At 47.2% G+C, this 22,349-nt stretch overlaps 1 protein-coding gene across 1 annotated transcript in view; it reads right to left on the minus strand.

The window, feature by feature from the left end:
* The window catches only part of CUL9 (cullin 9), a 443,484-nt gene that overhangs the window by 418,190 nt on the left and 2,945 nt on the right, over positions 1 to 22,349 (minus strand). The window contains exon 2 of the mRNA XM_086948773.1: positions 11,752 to 12,354. Within this exon, the coding sequence (XP_086804899.1) occupies positions 11,752 to 12,354 (603 nt within the window). The remainder of the gene's footprint in view (positions 1 to 11,751; positions 12,355 to 22,349) is intronic.

Below are 22,349 nucleotides of genomic sequence, written 5' to 3' on the forward strand. Positions count from 1 at the left end.
CTGAACCTACATCAGATCGTCCACAAACATCGCTGGACACATCCTGGATGTCATTTTTACTCATACCGGACTAGTTACCTTTCTAACTATAACTCCGGTCACATGGTCAGACCACCCCTTGCTTACTTTCCAACATAAAACAACACTAAGCGACTCACCTAAAATCAACCTACATGTATCCACCTATCGATCGTGGAACAAACTCAATTTGGAACACTTAGAAACACAACTAATATCCAGTACAAATCTGGAAATCATAAATTCAGTTAAAAAACTATATGAGTGGTCACAGGAAGCTTTTGATAGCCTGGTCCCACTAAAAACCACACAACAGAACAAAAGAAAACAAGCACCTGGGAGAAATACAGAGATCGAAGACATAAAACAAATTAGAAAACTGAAACGTGCCTGGCTCAAAACAAACGCCAAAAAAGACAAACTTCACCTACAGAAATGTAACAGATTATACAAGTCAGTTATCAAAAAAGCAAACAAAAGGTACTATAAAGACAGATAAAGAACTCTATTAAATACTCGATGAATTTCGTGAACCAAATTGCCTAGAAGGAACTCATCCAGTTGTTACTCAAGATTTCACAGACTGGCAAATCCTTACACAGACAAAGCAGACACATTGGACTTGAACTTAAAACAGAAAAAAGCACCAGCACTAACCCTTTTACAAAACAACAATACAAGAATGCTCTAACCCAGCATCTCCGTTCCTTCCAACACATTTCACACAATGGATTTATGGACCTGGTCAAAGCAAGCCGGCCTGCCGGCAGCCCTTCTGACCCGTGTCCACCACAAACCTTCAAGAGTATTGTTCTAACAACCTCTGCTGCCGCTCCTGTAACACGAATCATCAATGATTCCTTAACTACCGGAATATTTCCAGAAGAACTCAAAAAATCACATACGCCCTTTACTGAAGAAAACAAACTAGGACCCGCTGAACCTTGACAACTACAGACCGATTACAACTGGACTTTTCCTGGGCAAACTGATAGAAAGAGCAGCGTTCGCCCAGATGTCACAATTCATTGAAGATAATTACATACTTTCAGGCTTCTAAACAGGATTCTGCCCAGGAAGAGGCACTGATCTGTCCTCCTTGCCATCTGAGATGACCTGAAGAACACAGTTGACTGCAACGGGGTTGCTGCGCTACTTCTCTTGAAACTCTCGGCTGCCTTTGACATGGTTGAACAAGACACTCTGATACAAAGACTCTATGATGCCGGCATAGAGGGGACTGCTCTAGACTGGATCACGTCCTACCTTCAAAACAGAACTAACATTCTCTGCAACGAGCTTTATCTGTGTTGCATCCTGTCTGGAAAAGCAGAGCTATGGAGGCTGAAGGGAACAGCCCTTGGCTCAGCCTGGACCTCCAGATATTCTGCAAATGTTAGCGACTTCCACTTTATTTATAAGTGAGCTAAGAATGTTTATAGACCAGAGGGTATTTGGATTGCTTCACTTTAGGACCCGAGTTTATATCACTGCTCTGAGTGGCCTCTACTAGAATGTGTGAAAGACACCCTTTCTGGTGTAACCATTGTGAAATGACTAAAGAGGCATGGCAATGGTCTTATTTTCTCCTACATAAAGCTTTTATTTTTATAGATGAAGCTTCACTACGGGCTATTAAACCATATACGAGCGAGATTGTTGGATGGTGTGCGTCCTGAACTATTTCAAGGTGCCTCAAACGTGGTGATCATGGAAAAGAAGGCACAGAGGAGAAAAGTAATTTCCCGGGGTCGGTCACACAATATGTTCATGCTTGAAAACTGGAGCTGGAATCAAGCTTCCTGATTAGACATTGTGCAATTCAGATCCTGGATGGAGATCACATTATTTCCTGGACGATTTTCTTTTTTGCTGACCCAAGAGGCAAGTCAACTGCCTTATGCCTGCTATACAAGGCCTTTAGTGTTGCCAAAGATGGAGCAGCAGTAGGGTTTATTAAACCATATAGGAGAATTTTGTACAGTGAACACCCTGAACTAAATTATTTCAAGTCGGCTAAAATGTGGTGATCACTGAAAAGGAAGGAGAGGGAAGAAAAGTAATTGCCCTGGGTCACACAGTTTGGTAAAGCTAGGACGCTGAAACTGAAACCAGGGTCTCTGGGTCAGGGCCCTACAACTATTTTTTCCACGAGTCCAACACAAACCTGTTACTGGCCTGGGCATGTTACGCACAGACATTTACATTATCCTTTTTTGTTTTAATAAGATGGGGTAGCAGCATTGGAAACACCCCTCTTCACTGAACAGCTACATCTTGGGCGGAAGCAGTGCAAGCATCCCTTCAGGACAGGACAGGTATAGCTAGGGAGGCATCAGCACAAGCAGGTCCCAAGCAGGCAACAGCAATGCAAGCTTTAGTTCCTGATGGAAAAGGGACAGCCTGGCAATAACAATGCAAGTTTCCATCTCCCCCGAAGGCAAGAAGTGCAATTGCCATTATTTTCTCAGAACAGATCCAGCATGGCAGAGTTGTACAAGCTTCCACTGCTTCCAAACATGACAGGTGAAGGCAGGAGTGACACGACATGTAGGATACAGACCAATGTCTGGACAGGTGCTTCAGTCACCGAGAGGAGGACCATGAGAATCCTGCTGCAGTCACTCTGAGGCCTGTTTTTATTGATTCTTTGCATTTCCACATACTGTGAAATTGCAGTAATCTAGCAGGCCATTCTTATTTAGAACAACCTCGCCACAGCCTACGTAAGTGTACTCTAGACAGGGACCCAGGTGCCAACAGCCTCTTCAGACAGGTTTTGAAGGTGTATGCATCAGATGGTGCGCAATCCCAGCCTTGGTGGTGCCACTGTTCACAATGTTGAGGGCCTCGGCAATCTCCTGTACAGCCACACGACTCACCTTACACTGGCAAGTTTTGGTTTACATTTGCGTTTCCTTAGAATACTTTCCTTAAGGGAAGGGCATAAACGAACCACATGCATCATATCATTTTGTGTTGTGGTCTGATCGAGAAGACGCAGTTCAAGAGAAAGAGATGCAATTCTTTTTATCCCGATTTGTAATCCTTTCTTTCCATTTGTGCTTATGTCGGCGTGCAAAACCTGCTTCGCGCTTCATCTCTTTGCGCTGTAACATAACACCTCCGCAATTGGAATCACCATGTGGATTCCAACAGGCTGCACAGCCTTTGTACACCTTTGGTTTGAATCCAATCAATCCATTTCATATACTTTTTCTTTCACTTTTATCTTAATTTAACCATTAATTTTCATCCATTTCTTCTTGTTTTGTATTCAATTCATTTTATGTAAACGAAGGTATCTTTCAAAAACTCAAGAGTCAGGAGTGGGTTCCACAAACCATTATGTTTATTCTGACCACCCAATGCATTTCGGGAAGTTAATTCCCTTCTTCAGGGGTATCCGAGCTTGTAAATCACCCAATTTTTTATAAAAACCGATTCTGCTTTCCTTCCTTTCCAACGCGGTAAAGCGGTAAGAAATTGAATACAAAACAAGAAGAAATGGATGAAAATGAATGGTTAAATTAAGATAAAAGTGAAAGAAAAAGTATATGAAATGGATTGATCGGATTCAAACCAAAGGTGTACAAAGGCTGTGCAGCCTGTTGGAATCCACATGGTGATTCCAATTGCGGAGGCTGATCGAGAAGACATCAGAACACTTTCTGTAATTCGTTCTTTTTTATTGTGACTGGACTGCAGCGGGCGGGTGGAAGGATAGTGTGGCTTTCCAATCCGGCCACCACTGTCTGGCCTGGTGATCTCTGCAGAGGCCTTTCTTGTGCCACCTCAGCCCTGCCTGGAGTACAGACAAGGCACTGTGGCCTTCCTGAAGTTGTATGCACACCTGGCACAGGGAGTCCCTGCATAGATGGTGTGTTCAGGAGTACAGGAGGGCCCAGCAGCGTCTGCACCAACCACTACCAAGCGGAAGGAATACATTTCTGCTGCCTTGTACTTTTGGTCAGAAAAATTGTACCCATATGCTTTTTATACTACTGACTTAAGAGCATCCCATGTAAAAATGTACAGTACGCAGAGTACCCCTTAACTCCCTCCTCAATGACATCTGCAACGTGTCCTTATAGTAAACATGTATTCAGCATAGCCTAACCTGCGTGTGTGCTATCTTCAGGAAGATCTGGCTTTTTCGCCAATAGCGCATACAAACTACAAGTCCCAGAATGCAACATAATGGCTGAACAGGTCACAGATGATGGGGCTTCAGTTGGCAGCAGCTCTCCTGCCACCAGGCAGAACTCTGCTTCTCACCCATGGAGGGAGCGACAAGTCACCCCTGTGGCATCACACTGAGGAAACAGAGCTAGCTTGCCAAGAGGAAGAGGACATAGTGTATCCAACAGCCCCAGAATGCAAGATGGACCATCATATTCAAAAAGGTGTTGCAGGAATTCTGCAGTCACAGAACTATCCCTGGGACCATAGAACATTAGTAGATATGGACTGAGTCCCCATATCACCTCAGTACCATGAGCCAGAGTCTGACTAGCTAGTGTCTCACTTGCTCTCCTACTCATAACCGGAGAGACAAGTGGATTGACACCCCAGAAACCAACACTCCCGACCCTCCCAGGAATCGTGTGACGGGACACTCCCTTTCGCTCACACACTCGTACTTATTCACAATAAGATATAAAAGAGACACAAAGGTAGTTTGAAATGTTTATTTAAACTATTGTGCTCTAGAATGCACTATACGTGCCACCATTTGAAAACAAATGCATACTGAAAATACCATCAGCATTGTCAATAAACCGTATATTATGAAAAGCCCTGACATATTAGAAGACAGTATAGCCTGACCCCCCTTCCCCTTCTACAGAACCAAAACTGATACATACAGCATAAATCTCTGGGTTTAGCAGCGGACCTGGTACTTTAGCGTACACAGATGGAAGTTCTATATCTCAGATACAGCCGTGATCTTCTCTTAGGAAATATGCGTCTCTCTCCGAGTGTTATAGTGATGTGCACTCTCATATGACCAGGTTTACATGCTCATAAACAGCTGCATGTCTGTTGTGTTTAGGTGCGAGTGCCTGACCAGAACAAAATAACAAGGGACATTGTTGTTTGACCTTGTCTGCGCTGTTCAGACTAAATCCCAGGAAAGAACAGAATGAGAAATCAACTGCAGGTTCTGTATGAAAATATAATGTGGCACAAAAGCAAACAGAATATGTAGTAACGTGTGCAAAGCTAATTTGGCCTGTGCCGTGCACAGTTAGGTTAACATAGGGAAAACTACAATAGGCCCTGTATATAACACATGACAAAGGATGTAGGTGGGTGACTTGTACCAGTACCTCCGGTGCATTAACATTCTTTCCAGATCATAATATTGCACTTGATGTGGTCATCTGAACTGTGCCAAGTTCATAGATGCCATGACTCAAAACAGATGTCACACCACGTGTCACACAGAAGGCACTGAAGAGTCACACAGTCACACTGAAAACTCTGTAGCTTGTGTTGTAATGGCAGGAAGTCCATGTAGCTGTAGTGTAGAAGAGGATGTATTAAGATTTCAAGTAAGCTGTTAAGTAGACAGCAGATAGCCAAAGTATAGGACATAGTATATTACGTAAACAGATAGTATTAAGTAAGCCCGACCAGGAGCTGCCTCCTTGCTGCTCAGCCCACACACTCCAACTGAGACCCTCCCAACCACACCAGGCACTCCAGCCTCCCACTACACCACATTCATACTGCTAGAGCAGCAGAGAACAGGTAACTAAGGGAAAGGAGGCACAGTAACAATAACAATTCGAGTACCAACACTTTGTAACCATGGAGCCTATGTTGATTTCTTAAATTGTCTGCCAGCGCAACTACGCCACTATTTTGCGCAGTTCTTACATACCTCACTCCGCACACTACACTTAACGCACATCCACAGGAAGGCATTGCCTCTCCTTTTGGGCTTCACCCCACACTCGTCTCAACCCATGCACCTCTGCTCATCTTCACGCTTTATACAAGGTAATCAACAGCTTCAGATATTTGGTTCGCAGGTAATAAATAAGCAGAGGGCACCCACCACCGTCAACATCCATATCAGCACTTTGGGACCGTGGAAGCTAGCGAGCTAAGAACAGGATGGGGCAAACATTTCCAAATAATGGCCACAGCCTACATACACCCTTACAGGGACTCATCCCTGATCAGCACTCTTACCATTGGATGCCACATATTGGAGAACCCCCTGTACCTGCCAGCGGAGTCAAACCTTAGAGTCAATCTGGACCCACCGCCTCGCCAAGCATGGAGACTCAGAGAAGGACCCCCTAAAACAAGAACAGGCTACCACTGCTGAGCAGTGAGATGACTCTGGGTAGCCGAAAACAAACCTGTGCAGACTCTTCTGGACGCAGAACCCTGCAGTCGGACTGCTGCTGCATTGACTAAGGGTGCACCTCTTCAAGCTCCTCTCTGCCTGACAACTGCGGACACATATCAATCATGGTTACCCTGCAGTGCACAGGGCATCCATAGAATCAGTCCTCGCTTCCGAGGAAGGCAGGATGCATGTAACGCCTAAATCTCTGCATCCAACGGGGCGCCCACAGAATCCACCCACTCTTCAAGGCAGCCTTTATGCAGGTACCGCCTCAAAGTAGCCATAGGATCCAGGCCACGACAAGGAGGTGGGGTATGCATGCGGCTCACAGCTTTGTATCCATGGTAAGGCCCGTCGCCCTAGAGCCGTGCCAGTAATACCGCCTCAAAGTAGCCAAAGGGTCCATGCCACAATAGGGAGGTGGGGTATGCACGCGGCTCACAGCTTTGTATCCATGCTAAGGCCTGTCGCCTTAGAGCTGTGCCAGTAATACCGCCTCAAAGTAGCCAAAGGATCCAGGCCACAACAAGGAGGTGGGGTATGCATGCGGCTCACAGCTTTGTATCCACGTTAAGGCCCGTCGCCTTTGAGCCGTGCCAGTAATACCGCCTCAAAGTAGCCAAAGGATCCAGGCCACAATAGGGAGGTGGGGTATGCATGCGGCTCACAGCTTTGTATCCACGTTAAGGCCCGTCGCCTTTGAGCCGTGCCAGTAATACCGCCTCAAAGTAGCCAAAGGATCCAGGCCACAATAGGGAGGTGGGGTATGCATGCGGCTCACAGCTTTGTATCCACGTTAAGGCCCGTCGCCTTTGAGCCGTGCCAGTAATACCGCCTCAAAGTAGCCAAAGGATCCAGGCCACAATAGGGAGGTGGGGTATGCATGCGGCTCACAGCTTTGTATCCACGTTAAGGCCCGTCGCCTTTGAGCCGTGCCAGTAAGCCACCCCTCCCCGGAAACATAAGAGGACCAGGGAATATCAGCACATAGAAGCAGGAGTACTTGCAGCAGGGGACCCAAAGTAGTATGTGGGGGTTTCACTGCAGCATTATGTTCAGCAGTGAGCAGTCCTACAACCAAAGACCACCCTTCAAAGGGACCCCCCAAAAAACCTCAGGTTCAGTTTGGGATGTTTCTCTTTAGTGCGAAACGTTTCGAACCGCCTACTGGCGTGCATCTGAACTTCAGAAGCGACTATAAAACAGGGTTGCTGCATCCTTGCCAGACTTTCAGGATATCCACATACAATACATTCCATATAATAAATGCAAATGAACCTCATATACATGTTATGTTATGTTAAGAAAGCGTCTATAGCGCACAGCTGCCCCAGCAAAGGGGCGTCCCGGCGCTTAGGATAGGCAGAAGAAACACAACACTACAAAGAACAACAGAGAGACCAGAGGCACAGAATACTAAGGTGCAGGAGGAAACAGAAAGGTTTTGATAGCCCTCCTGAATTCAAGCAGGTCATTGAGAGCACGAATATGACTTGGAAGTGAATTCCAAAGCTTCGCAGCTAAAACACAGAAGGAACGTCCACCGACTCTACAGAGCCTAAATCGTGGGACAACAACCAGATTTTGGCCAAGAGACCTCAGAGAGCGAGAGGGGACATAGGGATTAAGAAGGTTCTCAAGAATCAGAGGGGAGGATAACCTGAGAATCTTAAAGGAGAGACATAAGGTCTTAAAGTCAATCCTTTGCGCCATCGGAAGCCAGATTGTCACATAATGTGCTGTTATAATGACAATCGTGTCTGCTGTTGAGAATAGGCTTTGGCTTCTTCCTCTAAATACAGATCCATGCTGAGGCCACCATGTCACAGGGCCTTGGACAAGAAGGTGCATTGGTTCTGGCGATCGGTATCTAACGAATGCTCATGCCTCTCGCGGTAGCGTCGCCACATCGAAGCACAGGTATAAACAACAGACATCACTGGACTCAACCCTGCAGGGTGAGCCCGAAGAAGAGTCTTCCATGAACTGCTGGAAGTCACCAGCTCCGTTGGGCACATGAAGAAGGCAACCAGAAAAACTAACTATAAGGATCAGCACCAGAACCTCAGATCCCAAACTGACCAAGCTCACTGGGTGCTCATTCACAATGTACACTCACAGCTATCCCAAAATCCACTTCAGAAACACAGACTTCTGCTGTTCTTTCAACCGCTCATAACATGCGGCATTAATCCTGATGCAGGACTCAGTGTTCACCTGTCACAAAGGACCTGTGGCCCTGCCAGCTGGAGCTGAAACCCACCAAAGAATCTGTATTCACAAAACAAATTCCCACTGCTGCACAATACATGTGATCGCGAGCATGACTCATATATGTAACAAGCGTTTAAATCAAGTGTCCCTAAGGCCAGACTACTAGCGGGAGGGCTGCACTGCAATTTCCGAGATCACCTCCTCTCTGGTTCAGTCCGACCCCCCCCCTTACGCCTCCTAGGCTTTGTTAAGTACTGCCCAGTCGCCTCCTGCCACTTGATTGCTATGCTGCTTGTCCTGGCGCGACATATGGTGTCTGCGCCGAAGTCACAATGCCAGACCCTTTTATCTGAATTCTGGGACCTTATGCCTGCGAGGTCTCAGCCCCTTGACATATGGGGCCCCCTTACGACATACCTTCATACTCGTTCACCCCTGTGCCAAACTGCCTCTCCCACTCGCGGCACCCGCCAGTGTAGATCAGTAGCCACCCCATCACCCCCCCCTTTGCCCTCACTCCCCTCCAGTCTGGCCTGCCCCTTATTTCACAGTATTACCAAGAAACAAGGGAACACGCTAGGTAAGCAAGGACCTGGGGTATCGATCAAAGTAAACAACAACGGTCCTTGACAAGAAAGAATAACCTTTAGAGTAATTATAGGCTACAATGTGCTCTATAATGAACATGAAGTCCAGCCAGACTTCGCAATTTATTTGATAATAAAATAAGTCAAAATAAACAAACCAACAGTTGAGCAGTGGGACACAGTCCTGTATCCACAAGGCTAGACAAACAGTACACGATACAATTAACTAGAAATTTTCAGGCATTGGAAAATGAAGGAGCAAAAAATGAAATTTTACAATCTATTTGCTTCACATATGTAGAAAAAACATGATTTTTGCACAAGGTTGTGAACTAGTGTTTAGACTACATAATTAGTCAACGGCATTTCGATCCAGTTAAGATTGTGGATCATCATCAGGACATTCGATGCTTGCCTGAATTTAAAAGCCTCACGGGTGGTATAGATGGAGGACAGGGTCGTGTGCAGGACCAGGGGTGGTCGGGCTTCCAGAATTGGAGCCTATGGGAGAGTGAGAGGGACCCTGGGTAGTTGAAGGGTGGTTTGTGAAGTTAAAACTGGGGGCAATACCTCACGAAGTCCTGAATAGCGCCAGGGGCTGTAGAATTAAGGCGCAGCTTGGCCGTTGTAGTAACAGTGACCCGTTTAAATTAACAGTACAGCGCTCTAGGATGGGGAGCCGATTGATTATTGTGGCACCAGAAAGGTTGCCCATATCGCAACCAAACTGCACGCGGCGGAGACCTGTAATAAGGCTCCTTAAGTTCACAGTAGAACTCCGGACAGCATCTAAGGGGCACGATCGCACCAGTATGCCCTCCTCCTACAACTGTTTATTGTTCAATGGTGTCTGCTGTGGGGTCTGTGTAAATTGTTGCCCAATGCTGATTTGTTTCACTGACCCTCTTTGCAATCCGCAAATGTATCACTGTGTGCGGTGTCCTGATCTGATGCAAAATGTATTTTGTCTATGCAATTTTGTCAATAAAGGTTTTTGAAAATCAAAAAAAAAAGTGTCCCTAAGGACCTCCGAGTGTTACAGCAACAACAGCTCTGACAACTACTCCAGCTACCTCTTTCTACCCTCCTGCAGCTCTTCATCGGTTACAAACGGACAGCAGCTGCCAGTCTAGTGGAGAAGATATGGAGCCCAATGTACAAAGCCTTTTCACAATGGCAAACCCCACTTTTCACAAAATGACATGGTCTACAGCTCAAAATTGCTTTTTGGTATGTACTAACCTCATTTTGCGGGTTGAAAAATCCTTTCTGACTATTGGGAAGGGGCTTGAAAGGGGCATTCCCTCCTAATTGCAATTGGGTAAGGTATTTGTCAATGGTTTGCGACAACCACTTATGAGTTACTGACACCTCAAAGGAGGTAGTAACGGAGGCAGAAAGTCTCCCTCGGAGACACCTTCCCATTTGTGAATCAACTCAGCAGCTTCAGTGGAGTGAGGAAGGGGCAGATCGCCCGTAGTTCATGGGACCACTGCTTCCCCCATCAATGTTTTCGCAAAATTAAGAGCTTTTTTTTTTTAAACCAGCACTAAATCTTTCATTTCAGTTACACCTTATTATTAAATGCAAAATTAGTGCTTCATACAGGCAACTGAGACATCCAATAACAACATGGTCAGGCTATGTCCACCTGCGAATACCAAGACAGCGAGCTAGGCCCTCGTCAAGGCATCTTACACCATCAGCACAGCCCTGGCAGCAAACAAGCTACAGGGATGTCTTATAGGAACCCAGGTAAGGTTCAACCGAGACTTCACATGCTTCATTGTGCTGCATGCAGGTTAAAAGACACAGCAATAAAAGAGCATGTTTCAAACCCATGGACTCGCTTCACTAGATACCCGTGGAACAGCATTTGGTACAAGAATAATTGTAAAGATTTTCAATTCAGCAAGTCTTAGCTCTCACAAGTTGTGCTTCACATACCTAAACACACACTAAATAACGAGGTTTTACAACTTTGCATGGCCACCAACTTGAATTTTGATGCAAGTCTAAGTAAGCGTGTGATACCTGGACTCTTAACACCACATCAGTTTGGCTGTTCCTTCCTAAAGACACCAGCTGAGAACAATGCACCATCAGAATAAGATCAGCCTCAAGGAAGTACAGAGCACGACACAAGGGCTGCCACACACTCAATAAAAGTAAAAAAGACAAAGATACTAATAACAATTCGACACCTCCATCAGGACTACAATTCAACATGGCTCATTGTTACTGAAAGCTTGGAAAGAAGGCAATTGCAAATATCCACCAGAGGCTTGGTACAGTAGAAGTGCAGTCTAGAGGAACTTTACTCTCACAACTCTTACTAAACTGTAACAAAGTGAAGCGTAAGCCACCTACTCTGCAGGGCGAGGATGCTTAGGACAAAAGACCGCAGGGTCAATTTTAGAAAAGGAGCGGAAGGAAATAGGTAACATTTGACTGGTCTTAGAAAGCAGTTTCACTTTGATCAGGAGCAAAGTTGCAAATATTCTCAAAAGTCAGATGCTAGTCATGGACCAACAAAACATTGTGAGACTAGTAGAGGCTGCTTACCTGCATCATGCGAGGCTAGTGCCCGAAGCATCTTCCCTGCGCTCCTGCGGATCTGCTTCTCCTCATTGCACAGCATCTTCATCAGCAGGTCCAGGGCACCCGTCTCCTTGAAGACGCCAGCCAGGGATCCAATGCTGGCGTATGCACTCAGCACATGGATAGTGTTCAAGATGGACGACTCTGGGCCGCTTGTCCTGGACATCTGTTTGGAGGCCCGCTGCACCAGTGAGCGAACATCTGCCTTCATCTCTTGCAGTGAGACCTGGTCCAGCGTGCCATCGGAAGGGAACGCGCTGGGAGCCTTCTCCTCTTTTACCCGCTGCCCCTCGTGCTTGCGCTTCCCCAGCAGTGTCGGGCAGTTGGCGTAAACCTCCTCAGTCGACATCCACATCAGGATGTTCTCAGTTTTGCTCTCCGAGGAGGCGGCCCCGTTGGATCCAGTGCTGTCGTCCAGGCTGATGATGCTCCAGCGGATCAGGTATTCCTTGTGCCCATCATGAGTGCGACGCTGGCGGATTAGTTCCTCGGGGTACGCTTGCAGCCGTGGCCCCAGGTGGACCAGCAGGTTGCCATTCCTCCGCTCGCCCACCATCGTGCAGGTGTCTTCAAGCAAAAATAAAAACATGTTAAAGGACTTGTGAAGCATAGTTATCTTATCGAACAACCAGTTACATTTATGCCTGAACAGAGAAAGAAGGTTTAGAAAAACTACGAGAAAGGTAGATAGAGAGACAAGGAAGAAAGGTGCAAGAAGGAAAGGCAGGCGCATGATCCAGGCAAAAGGAGGTCATGACAAGCCTGTGATGGCAGCGCGGCTGGATGGGAAAGAAGGCAGACAGTTCAGCAGAGAAGGGACAGTGCAAAGAGGTGTGAAAAGTAGACCGGTGGGGGAGGGTAGGGAGGTGGGGCAGGGCAGGAAAAAGGGGGAGGGGAGGAGTCACACGTAGGAGTTAGAGGGCTGAGATAGGCATAGTGTAGAGTAGGTGTAAAGAGGTTTAGAGAAACAAAACATTACAAAATGCTTTCAATAATAAAGTAGTTTATCAGTGACCTGGTGAAACCAGGCGTTTTAATATTTCAACAAAGGTTTGTGACATGTTGAATTTAATCACAGTTCAAGTTTTATACAAGAGGGAAGAGGAAAAACAGTGCTTGCTTACATATACCAAAGTCACGGAGGCTGAAGATGAGGACTGAACAAGAGGTGCTCACAGCAGCAAACAGGTCTAGTAGGAACAACGCAGCGAAGTCTCCTTGGTCCAAGATGATTCGGAGATCATCCAACATGGTCTACAGAATGGTTTTGGTGATATGCGATGGTCGAATACCCGATGGAGAAGAGTCTAACAGAGAATTTTGTTCCACATAGTTGGAAAGTAGAGAACTAATCCAATAGAGAATGTGGCCTAAAGGCTACGGCGGTCGACATCTAAGCTGGGGAACCGGGTTTGAGTCTAAGCAGGGACGTTCAACGTCCTGAGAATCTAGGCCAATCACTTAATCTCCCCATGCCTAACAAAAATAAATGAATGTGCCAGTCTGTAACTCAACTGGTGCAAATGTAAAGCACTTTAATACCTTAGGGTCTAGTTTGCACTATATAAAACTCTCCCAAAAAAATTGAGAAAAAGCATTCCAAATAACCAGAGATTATTGGTTATTTGGAGCTTTCCCTAGATTGGTTTTGTTGACAGTCATTTATTACAGGAGGTTTGTAATAAACGGAGTAATAGTGTAGTGCAGTCAAGTATGACCACTACTGCCAAATCTTTGCGTTCTTGAAAGTTGAGAATTAACTACTTTCTTTAGGACTTTTGCAGGCATAGGTAAAAGGGAGATGGGTCCATAGTTGGTCAAGATACTGGGTTTGGCAACTGACTTGCTAAGAACGGGTACCGTCAAGGACTACTTCCCCAAGGATTCACGACTATCATTTGCCAATGATTTTTTAGAGTTCCTTGGGACGACAGGCAATCTGATCTAAGGCCACGTGAATGGCAAAAGGGAGCTTTGGTTGAGGGAAAAAAACGGATTGAGTTGTGTGCTCTAGGGTTAGAATGTGATCACAGATTAAGCAAGCAAATTCAGTAAGCAAGGAACCTGTGGGAGAAGTTGTAGCAGAAGAGAAAATAGATGGGAGAATAAAACGGAGACAGGGCAGGAAAGTGTAGAAACATGTTATCTTTCTTTGAAAAATCTGGCTAGACTGTCAAACAAGACTTGCAAGGGCACGGTGACACTTCTACATGTTAGGAGTTATTTTAAGAGAGATACCAAAAGGTTTCTCAATTGTAGGAAATACACCTTTTCTGCACGCCTACGCCACAGATTTATCGCCTCTTGTTCAACCGTATTTTATTGACTCTGCCCACTGGGACACTGCTGTCCAGTGTCCAGAATATGTACTCTGACCCATAAAATATGAAGAAATTGGGAAATACCCGATAGCTGCAATAAACATTTCTATGAGGCCACAGTACATTATGAAGAAATACATCCTTAGTATGAAAACTAACTGCCACCTATGGACGGAACAGATGTAAATACAGTGCGTAGGCTTTGTGCAGTCACTCAAAGTGAATGGAGCCACGGGTAAAGTGGTCTGACCCGTTGTCCCATACTCTATCAATGAGGACTTATAAAGCGCTGCAACTCACCCATAAGGGTCTCACCTTGCTGGAGTTGCTATCTGCTTTGCAAAGAAAGCAGTGAATATCGAGGCAAAAGCTTGAGAAAGCACTCAGAAAAATGGGGGGAGGACGGAGAAAGAAGTAAAAAACGAGGCAAAAGAGGGCAAAGCACTCAGAAAAACAGGGAGAAAGGCGGAAGGAGAAATCATTAATAAACGAGGCAAAAGCACTCAGAAAAACAAGGCGAAGGAAGGACAAAGTAAAAACTAGGCAAAAGCAGAAAAAGGATTAAAAAAAAAAGAGAAAGCAGTAAAAAAACAACGATGCAACGGCAGGAGATAGCACTTAAACAACTAAATGAATGAATCCTGCTGACCAAAATCCCTACAGCGAATGTATTTTTTGGGGGGAAAACAGTCTGGCAAGACAACTAACGTGGTCTACAAAGCCAGACCTAAGACAACTGTCCCTAGTACTGCTCCACATGGGAAGGTCTGCAGCAGGGAACAAGTCCCAGGAGCGACACTGGAAGAGTCGCGCTCCGACTTTAGACTGGAGACCAGGACAACAAGACCACTCGGCCACTTACGCACTCACTTCTGGCATGGCTGCCCCGCAGACCTCAAATTATCCCACCTTTTCAACCCAGCCGTGTCTAAAAGAACTAGGACCACTCGGTCACTTACAGTAAAAACAATTTAACCAGACATAAATTTGTGGTTTTACTACAATTAGAACAGGGATGGGCTCTGCCTCTATTAGTATCAGTTTGTCTGTCAGACAGCCCATAAGCGGCCTCACATACCCTCTTCGAAGGCTATGGAGGTTTCGGGGCTCCATATATACTACGCCTTGACGGGCTCTGCCTCAGTTTGCCCTAAGAGCTCAAGCGGACATCTTGAGAGAACTTCACCTCGAGACACATCCAGAAACTAGCTCTACATGACAGGCAGTGCCCAAGCAAGTCTGCAGGGTTTCTACCCAGTGGTAATGCTCAGGAACGTCACACCCCAGTCTGGCACCCGGCAGTACCTGGCAGCTTTGACTCTAGGGGTTTTATTTCAGCAAATCTGCAGTATATTTCCTCCCTTCTCAGAACTGGTACATTCCTGTATATTTTTGTATGACTGGATTAAACGCTAGCTGCTGACACTGTGTGACTTGTAGGTCTGGCGTTCATATCCTGGATTTCAATAATGGAGGGCACCTTAAAGACTAAGGCACGACTCGTGTCGAGCCAATGCTGAAAGCCATCATGTGTCAGTTGAGAGCAATCATGCGATCATGCCATCATGCGTCAAAGTTCACAATCCGGCTTCCGAGCCAAACACAGCACCGAAACCGCCCTCATCGCAGCAACAGACGACATCCAAACACTACTGGACAACAGAGAAACAGTTGCCCTCATCCTACTTGACCTCTCCACAGCCTTCGACACAGTCTGTCATAGCACCCTTATACAACGACTCAGCAACGTCGGAATACAAGGAAAAGCACTGGAATGGATCATATCGTTCCTCGCCGGAAGAACCCAGAGAGTCTGCCTCCCCCCTTCAAATCAGAGGCCACCGAAGTCATCTGCAGCGTACCACTAGGATCATCACTCAGTCCCACCCTCTTCAACGTATACATGAGTCCCCTCGCATCCATCGCACGCAAACACAACCTCAACATCATCTCCTACGCAGACGACACCCAGCTGATCCTCTCCCTCACCAAAGACCCGATCACCGCCAAAACCAACCTACACGAAGGAATGAAAGAAGTAGCCGAGTGGATGAAGAACAGCCGTTTAAAACTGAACTCGGACAAAACAGAAGTCCTCATCTTAGGCTCATCCCCCTCTGCTTGGAACGACTCATGGTGGCCACCGGCCCTGGGAAACGCACCCAAACCAACGGACCACGCACGTAACCTGGGCTTCATCCTGGTCTCCTCCCTCTCAATGGCCAGACAAGCCAATGCCGTCTCATCATCCTGCTTCAACATCATACGCATGCTCAAAAAAAAGTCTTCCGCTGGATCCCCACTGAAAGAAGAAAGACGGTCACCCACGCACTGGTCACCAGCCGACTGGATTACGGAAACACCCTCTACGCCGGAACCACAGCCAAACTACAGAAAAAACTCCAACGCATCCAAAACGCATCAGCCAGACTCATACTGGACATCCCTCGTCAAGCTCACATTTCCGGCCACCTGAAAGATCTCCACTGGCTCCCCGTCAACAAGAGAATAACGTTCCGTCTCCTCACCCACGCACACAAAGCCCTCTATGACCTAGGACCCGAATGCCTCAACACGAGACTGTCCTTCTACACCCCCACCCGACAACTTCGATCTTCCAATCAAGCCCTCGCCGCAATTCTGTGCATCCACAGATCCACCATGGGGGGGGGGGGGAGATCCTTCTCCTACTTAGCGGCCAAGACCTGGAATTCTCTCCCCACCCACCTCCGCCTTACTCAGAACTACCTCTCCTTCAGAAAGCAACTAAAAACTTGGATATTCGATAAGTAAATGCACCCGCCTCCCCAAGCGCCTTGAGACCCTCTGGGTGAGTAGTGCGCTATATAAATTTCTGAACTTGAACTTGAGAGCGACTGGATGAGAACATAGACAAACAGGAAAACATGACAGTCCAGCAGTGCCCAGCTCAGGACATTGCACTCTGGATGCCTAGAGTTCTGCAAAACTGTTTACTAATCTGACGTGATGCAGCAGAAACTGAACTAACCTGGAAATACCCCAGCTGAGTCACACTTCCGAGAATAGTAACAAAGGCCAGAAGCATCGAACAGTATATAAGCTGCGTCAAAAAGAGCGCTCACTGGCATGGAATCAAAGGGCGAGTAGCGTCAAAGAGAGCCTGCACAGGCATGGAATCAAAGGGCGAGTAGTGTCAAAGAGAGCCTGCACAGGCATGGAATCAAAGGGCGAGTAGTGTCAAAGAGAGCGCTCACTGGTACAGAATCAAAGGGCGAGTATCGTCCAAGAGAGCGTGCACCGGCATGGAATCAAAGGGCGAGTAGCGTCAAAGAGAGCGTGCACAGGCATGGAATCAAAGGGCGAGTAGCGTCAAAGAGCGTGCACCGGCATGGAATCAAAGGGCGAGTGGCGTCAAAGAGAGCGTGCACAGGCATGGAATCAAAGGGCGAGTAGCGTCAAAGAGAGCGCTCACTGGTATAGAATCAAAGGGCGAATAGCGTCAAAGAAAGCGTGCACCGGCATGGAATCAAAGGGCGAGTAGCGTCAAAGAGAGCGTGCACCGGCATGGAATCAAAGGGCGAGTGGCGTCAAAGAGAGCGTGCACAGGCATGGAATCAAAGGGCGAGTAGCGTCAAAGAGAGCGCTCACTGGTATAGAATCAAAGGGCGAATAGCGTCAAAGAAAGCGCTCACTGGTATAGAATCAAAGGGCGAATAGCGTCAAAGAGCGCTCACTGTCATGGAATCAAAGGGCGAGTAGCGTCAAAGAAAGCGCTCACTGGTATAGAATCAAAGGGCGAATAGCGTCCAAGAGAGCCTGCACAGGCATGGAATCAAAGGGCGAGTAGCGTCAAAGAGAGCGTGCACAGGCATGGAATCAAAGGGCGAGTAGCGTCAAAGAGAGCGCTCACTGGTACAGAATCAAAGGGCGAGTATCGTCCAAGAGAGCGTGCACAGACATGGAATCAAAGGGCGAGTAGCGTCAAAGAGAGCGTGCACAGGCATGGAATCAAAGGGCGAGTAGCGTCAAAGAGAGCGTGCACCGGCATGGAATCAAAGGGCGAGTAGCGTCAAAGAGAGCGCTCACTGGTACAGAATCAAAGGGCGAGTAGCGTCAAAAAGAGCGCTCACTGGCATGGAATCAAAGGGCCAGTAGCGTCAAAGAAAGCGCTCACTGGTATAGAATCAAAGGGCGAATAGCGTCAAAGAGAGCGCTCACTGTCATGGAATCAAAGGGCGAGTAGCGTCAAAAAGAGCTCTCACTGGCATGAAATCAAAGGGCGAGTAGCATCAAAGAGCGCTCACTGGCATGGAATCAAAGGGCGAGTAGCATCAAAGAGAGCGCTCACTGGTATAGAATCAAAGGGCGAGTAGCGTCAAAGAGAGCGCTCACTGGCATGGAATCAAAGGGCGAGTAGCGTCAAAGAGAGCGCTCACTGGCATGGAATCAAAGGGTGACTAGCATCGAAGAGTCCGCTCACTGGCATGGAATCAAAGGGTGACTAGCATCGAAGAGTCCGCTCACTGGCATGGAATCAAAGGGTGACTAGCATCGAAGAGTCCGCTCACTGGCATGGAATCAAAGGGTGACTAGCATCGAAGAGTCCGCTCACTGGCATGGAATCAAAGAGTGACTAGCATCGAAGAGTCCGCTCACTGACATGGAATCAAAGGGTGAGTAGCGCTGACGAGACGGCTCACCCGTATCAAATAAAAGGGCAAGTAGTGTCAAAGAGACCGCTCACTGACATGGAATCAAAGGGCAAGTAGTGTCAAAGAGACCGCTCACTGACATGGAATCAAAGGGCAAGTATCATCGAAGAGATCGCTCACTGGCATGGAATCAAAGGGCGAGTAGCGTCAAAGAAAGCGCTCACTGGTATAGAATCAAAGGGCGAATAGCGTCCAAGAGAGCCTGCACAGGCATGGAATCAAAGGGCGAGTAGCGTCAAAGAGAGCGTGCACAGGCATGGAATCAAAGGGCGAGTAGCGTCAAAGAGAGCGCTCACTGGTACAGAATCAAAGGGCGAGTATCGTCCAAGAGAGCGTGCACAGACATGGAATCAAAGGGCGAGTAGCGTCAAAGAGAGCGTGCACAGGCATGGAATCAAAGGGCGAGTAGCGTCAAAGAGAGCGTGCACCGGCATGGAATCAAAGGGCGAGTAGCGTCAAAGAGAGCGCTCACTGGTACAGAATCAAAGGGCGAGTAGCGTCAAAAAGAGCGCTCACTGGCATGGAATCAAAGGGCCAGTAGCGTCAAAGAAAGCGCTCACTGGTATAGAATCAAAGGGCGAATAGCGTCAAAGAGAGCGCTCACTGTCATGGAATCAAAGGGCGAGTAGCGTCAAAAAGAGCTCTCACTGGCATGAAATCAAAGGGCGAGTAGCATCAAAGAGCGCTCACTGGCATGGAATCAAAGGGCGAGTAGCATCAAAGAGAGCGCTCACTGGTATAGAATCAAAGGGCGAGTAGCGTCAAAGAGAGCGCTCACTGGCATGGAATCAAAGGGCGAGTAGCGTCAAAGAGAGCGCTCACTGGCATGGAATCAAAGGGCGAGTAGCGTCAAAGAGAGCGCTCACTGGCATGGAATCAAAGGGTGACTAGCATCGAAGAGTCCGCTCACTGGCATGGAATCAAAGGGTGACTAGCATCGAAGAGTCCGCTCACTGGCATGGAATCAAAGGGTGAGTAGCGCTGACGAGACGGCTCACCCGTATCAAATAAAAGGGCAAGTAGTGTCAAAGAGACCGCTCACTGACATGGAATCAAAGGGCAAGTAGTGTCAAAGAGACCGCTCACTGACATGGAATCAAAGGGCAAGTATCATCGAAGAGATCGCTCACTGGCATGGAATCAAAGGGCGAATAGCGTCAAAGAGAGCGCTCACTGTCATGGAATCAAAGGGCGAGTAGCGTCAAAAAGAGCTCTCACTGGCATGAAATCAAAGGGCGAGTAGCATCAAAGAGCGCTCACTGGCATGGAATCAAAGGGCGAGTAGCATCAAAGAGAGCGCTCACTGGTAAAGAATCAAAGGGCGAGTAGCGTCAAAGAGAGCGCTCACTGGCATGGAATCAAAGGGCGAGTAGCGTCAAAGAGAGCGCTCACTGGCATGGAATCAAAGGGCGAGTAGCGTCAAAGAGAGCGCTCACTGGCATGGAATCAAAGGGTGACTAGCATCGAAGAGTCCGCTCACTGGCATGGAATCAAAGGGTGACTAGCATCGAAGAGTCCGCTCACTGGCATGGAATCAAAGGGTGAGTAGCGCTGACGAGACGGCTCACCCGTATCAAATAAAAGGGCAAGTAGTGTCAAAGAGACCGCTCACTGACATGGAATCAAAGGGCAAGTAGTGTCAAAGAGACCGCTCACTGACATGGAATCAAAGGGCAAGTATCATCGAAGAGATCGCTCACTGGCATGGAATCAAAGGGTGACTAGCATCGAAGAGTCCGCTCACTGACATGGAATCAAAGGGTGACTAGCATCGAAGAGTCCGCTCACTGACATGGAATCAAAGGGCAAGTAGCATCGAAGAGACCGCTCACTGGCATGGAATCAAAGGGAGAGTAGCGTCAAAGAGAGAGCTCACTGGCATGGAATCAAATGGCGAGTAGTGTCAAAGAGACCGCTCACTGGTATGGAATCAAAGGGTGACTAGCATTGAAGAGTCTGCTCACTGGCATGGAATCAAAGGGTGAGTAGCGCTGACGAGACGGCTCACCCGTATGAAATCAAAGGGCGAGTAGTGTCAAAGAGACCGCTCACTGGCATGGAATCAAAGGGCGAGTAGCGTCAAAGATACCACTCACTGGCATGGAATCAAAGGGCAAATAGCGTCAAATATACCACTCACTGGCATGAGATCACAACTTAAAAACAGAATGAAAAAGTAACTTTTCCGGATCCGCGAACGCTTAAGAGTCACCCTAGCACTGCAGGGACCTCCTTACCTTCCAGACCCCAAGTCACTCTGAGTCACCCTAAAACTGCAGGTGCCCCCAACCCTGCAGACCCCAAACCACTGAGAGTTACCCCAACACTGCGGCACCTCCCGTTATTCTTAGTCGTCAGCCTCAGCAGCTCTAAACACCCTCCATTGGCTGCCAATAGGTAAAAGAATCTTATTTAAACTTCTTTTAATCACCTTTAGGGCATTCCACCAACGAGGCCCAACCTATTTATGCAACGGGTTTAAAAGATACCATCCAGCGCGTTGTCTGAGATCTGCAAGCCAGAACTTACTTACTCCACCTCATTTCAAGCTGGCCACAAAGAGTGGCAAATCCCTTTTTGTACTGGGAACTAAAGCCTGGAACAAACTTCCTTTTTTCCTTGTGGTCTTTCTCTCAAGAAGCCCCCTTCAGGAAGGCATTAAAAACTTGGATTTTCTCTTTGCCTGACGCCACTTGCAGGACCTTAGTGTAATGTGTGTGTAGAAATCAGGACACCCTTTTCCTTTCCAACTCCCCCATCTGAGTTGTGTGAGCGCCAAGATACTCCTTGGAGTGGAAGTTGCGCAGTAGAAATGTCCCTTACATTACATTACATTAGAGCCCAGGTCCCACAGTCACCCTAACACTGATTTGATATATAAATGTATAAAGTGCAAAGAAAGCCCAAGGGCGTCTTGGCACTTCAGACAGGTGGGCCAAGTAAGGTTGCCAATAAGGTGTACATATCACGTTAGTTGGAGAAGAGCCAGGTTTTTAGCGCCATTCTGAAGGATAGCAGCGTGGGGCTGCTCTTTATATCGACCAGGAGTAAGTTCAAAGTTTTTGCAGTCCCTAACAAAAAGATTCTCCCTCCCCAGTAAGCTTTCTTGAACCTGGGTGTTTGCAGGAGTTTGCTGTGTGCAGATCTTAAACATCTAGACGGCACATACCATTTCAAATGAGTCTTCAGGAATTGAGGCCTGGCGCCATGTAGTTCCTTAAAGGCTAGGCAGTGGGATATGCATTTAATCCTCTCGTCCACTGGAAGCCAGTGAAGGGTTCTTAGACCGGCTGGAATCTAGGGATATCCAACACCACTCTACAACGCTGCAACCTTTGTCGATACGGAGCTTGGATCCACACGTTCAAGTCCTTGCCGTAGTCCAACCTGGACAAGGCTATTGCTGTGACCAGTGTTTTTATAAAGTCAGGAGGAATGACGGCGAATTTTCCTAATCATTTTAGGATGAACCAAGTGGTCGAGGAGAGGGTATTGATCTGATTCTTGAATGTCAGCTTACTGGCAAAGATGAAGTGAAGATTTTCGA

This window comes from Lissotriton vulgaris, unplaced genomic scaffold (assembly GCF_964263255.1).
Source record: "Lissotriton vulgaris unplaced genomic scaffold, aLisVul1.2 SCAFFOLD_375, whole genome shotgun sequence".
NCBI lineage: Eukaryota > Metazoa > Chordata > Amphibia > Caudata > Salamandridae > Lissotriton > Lissotriton vulgaris.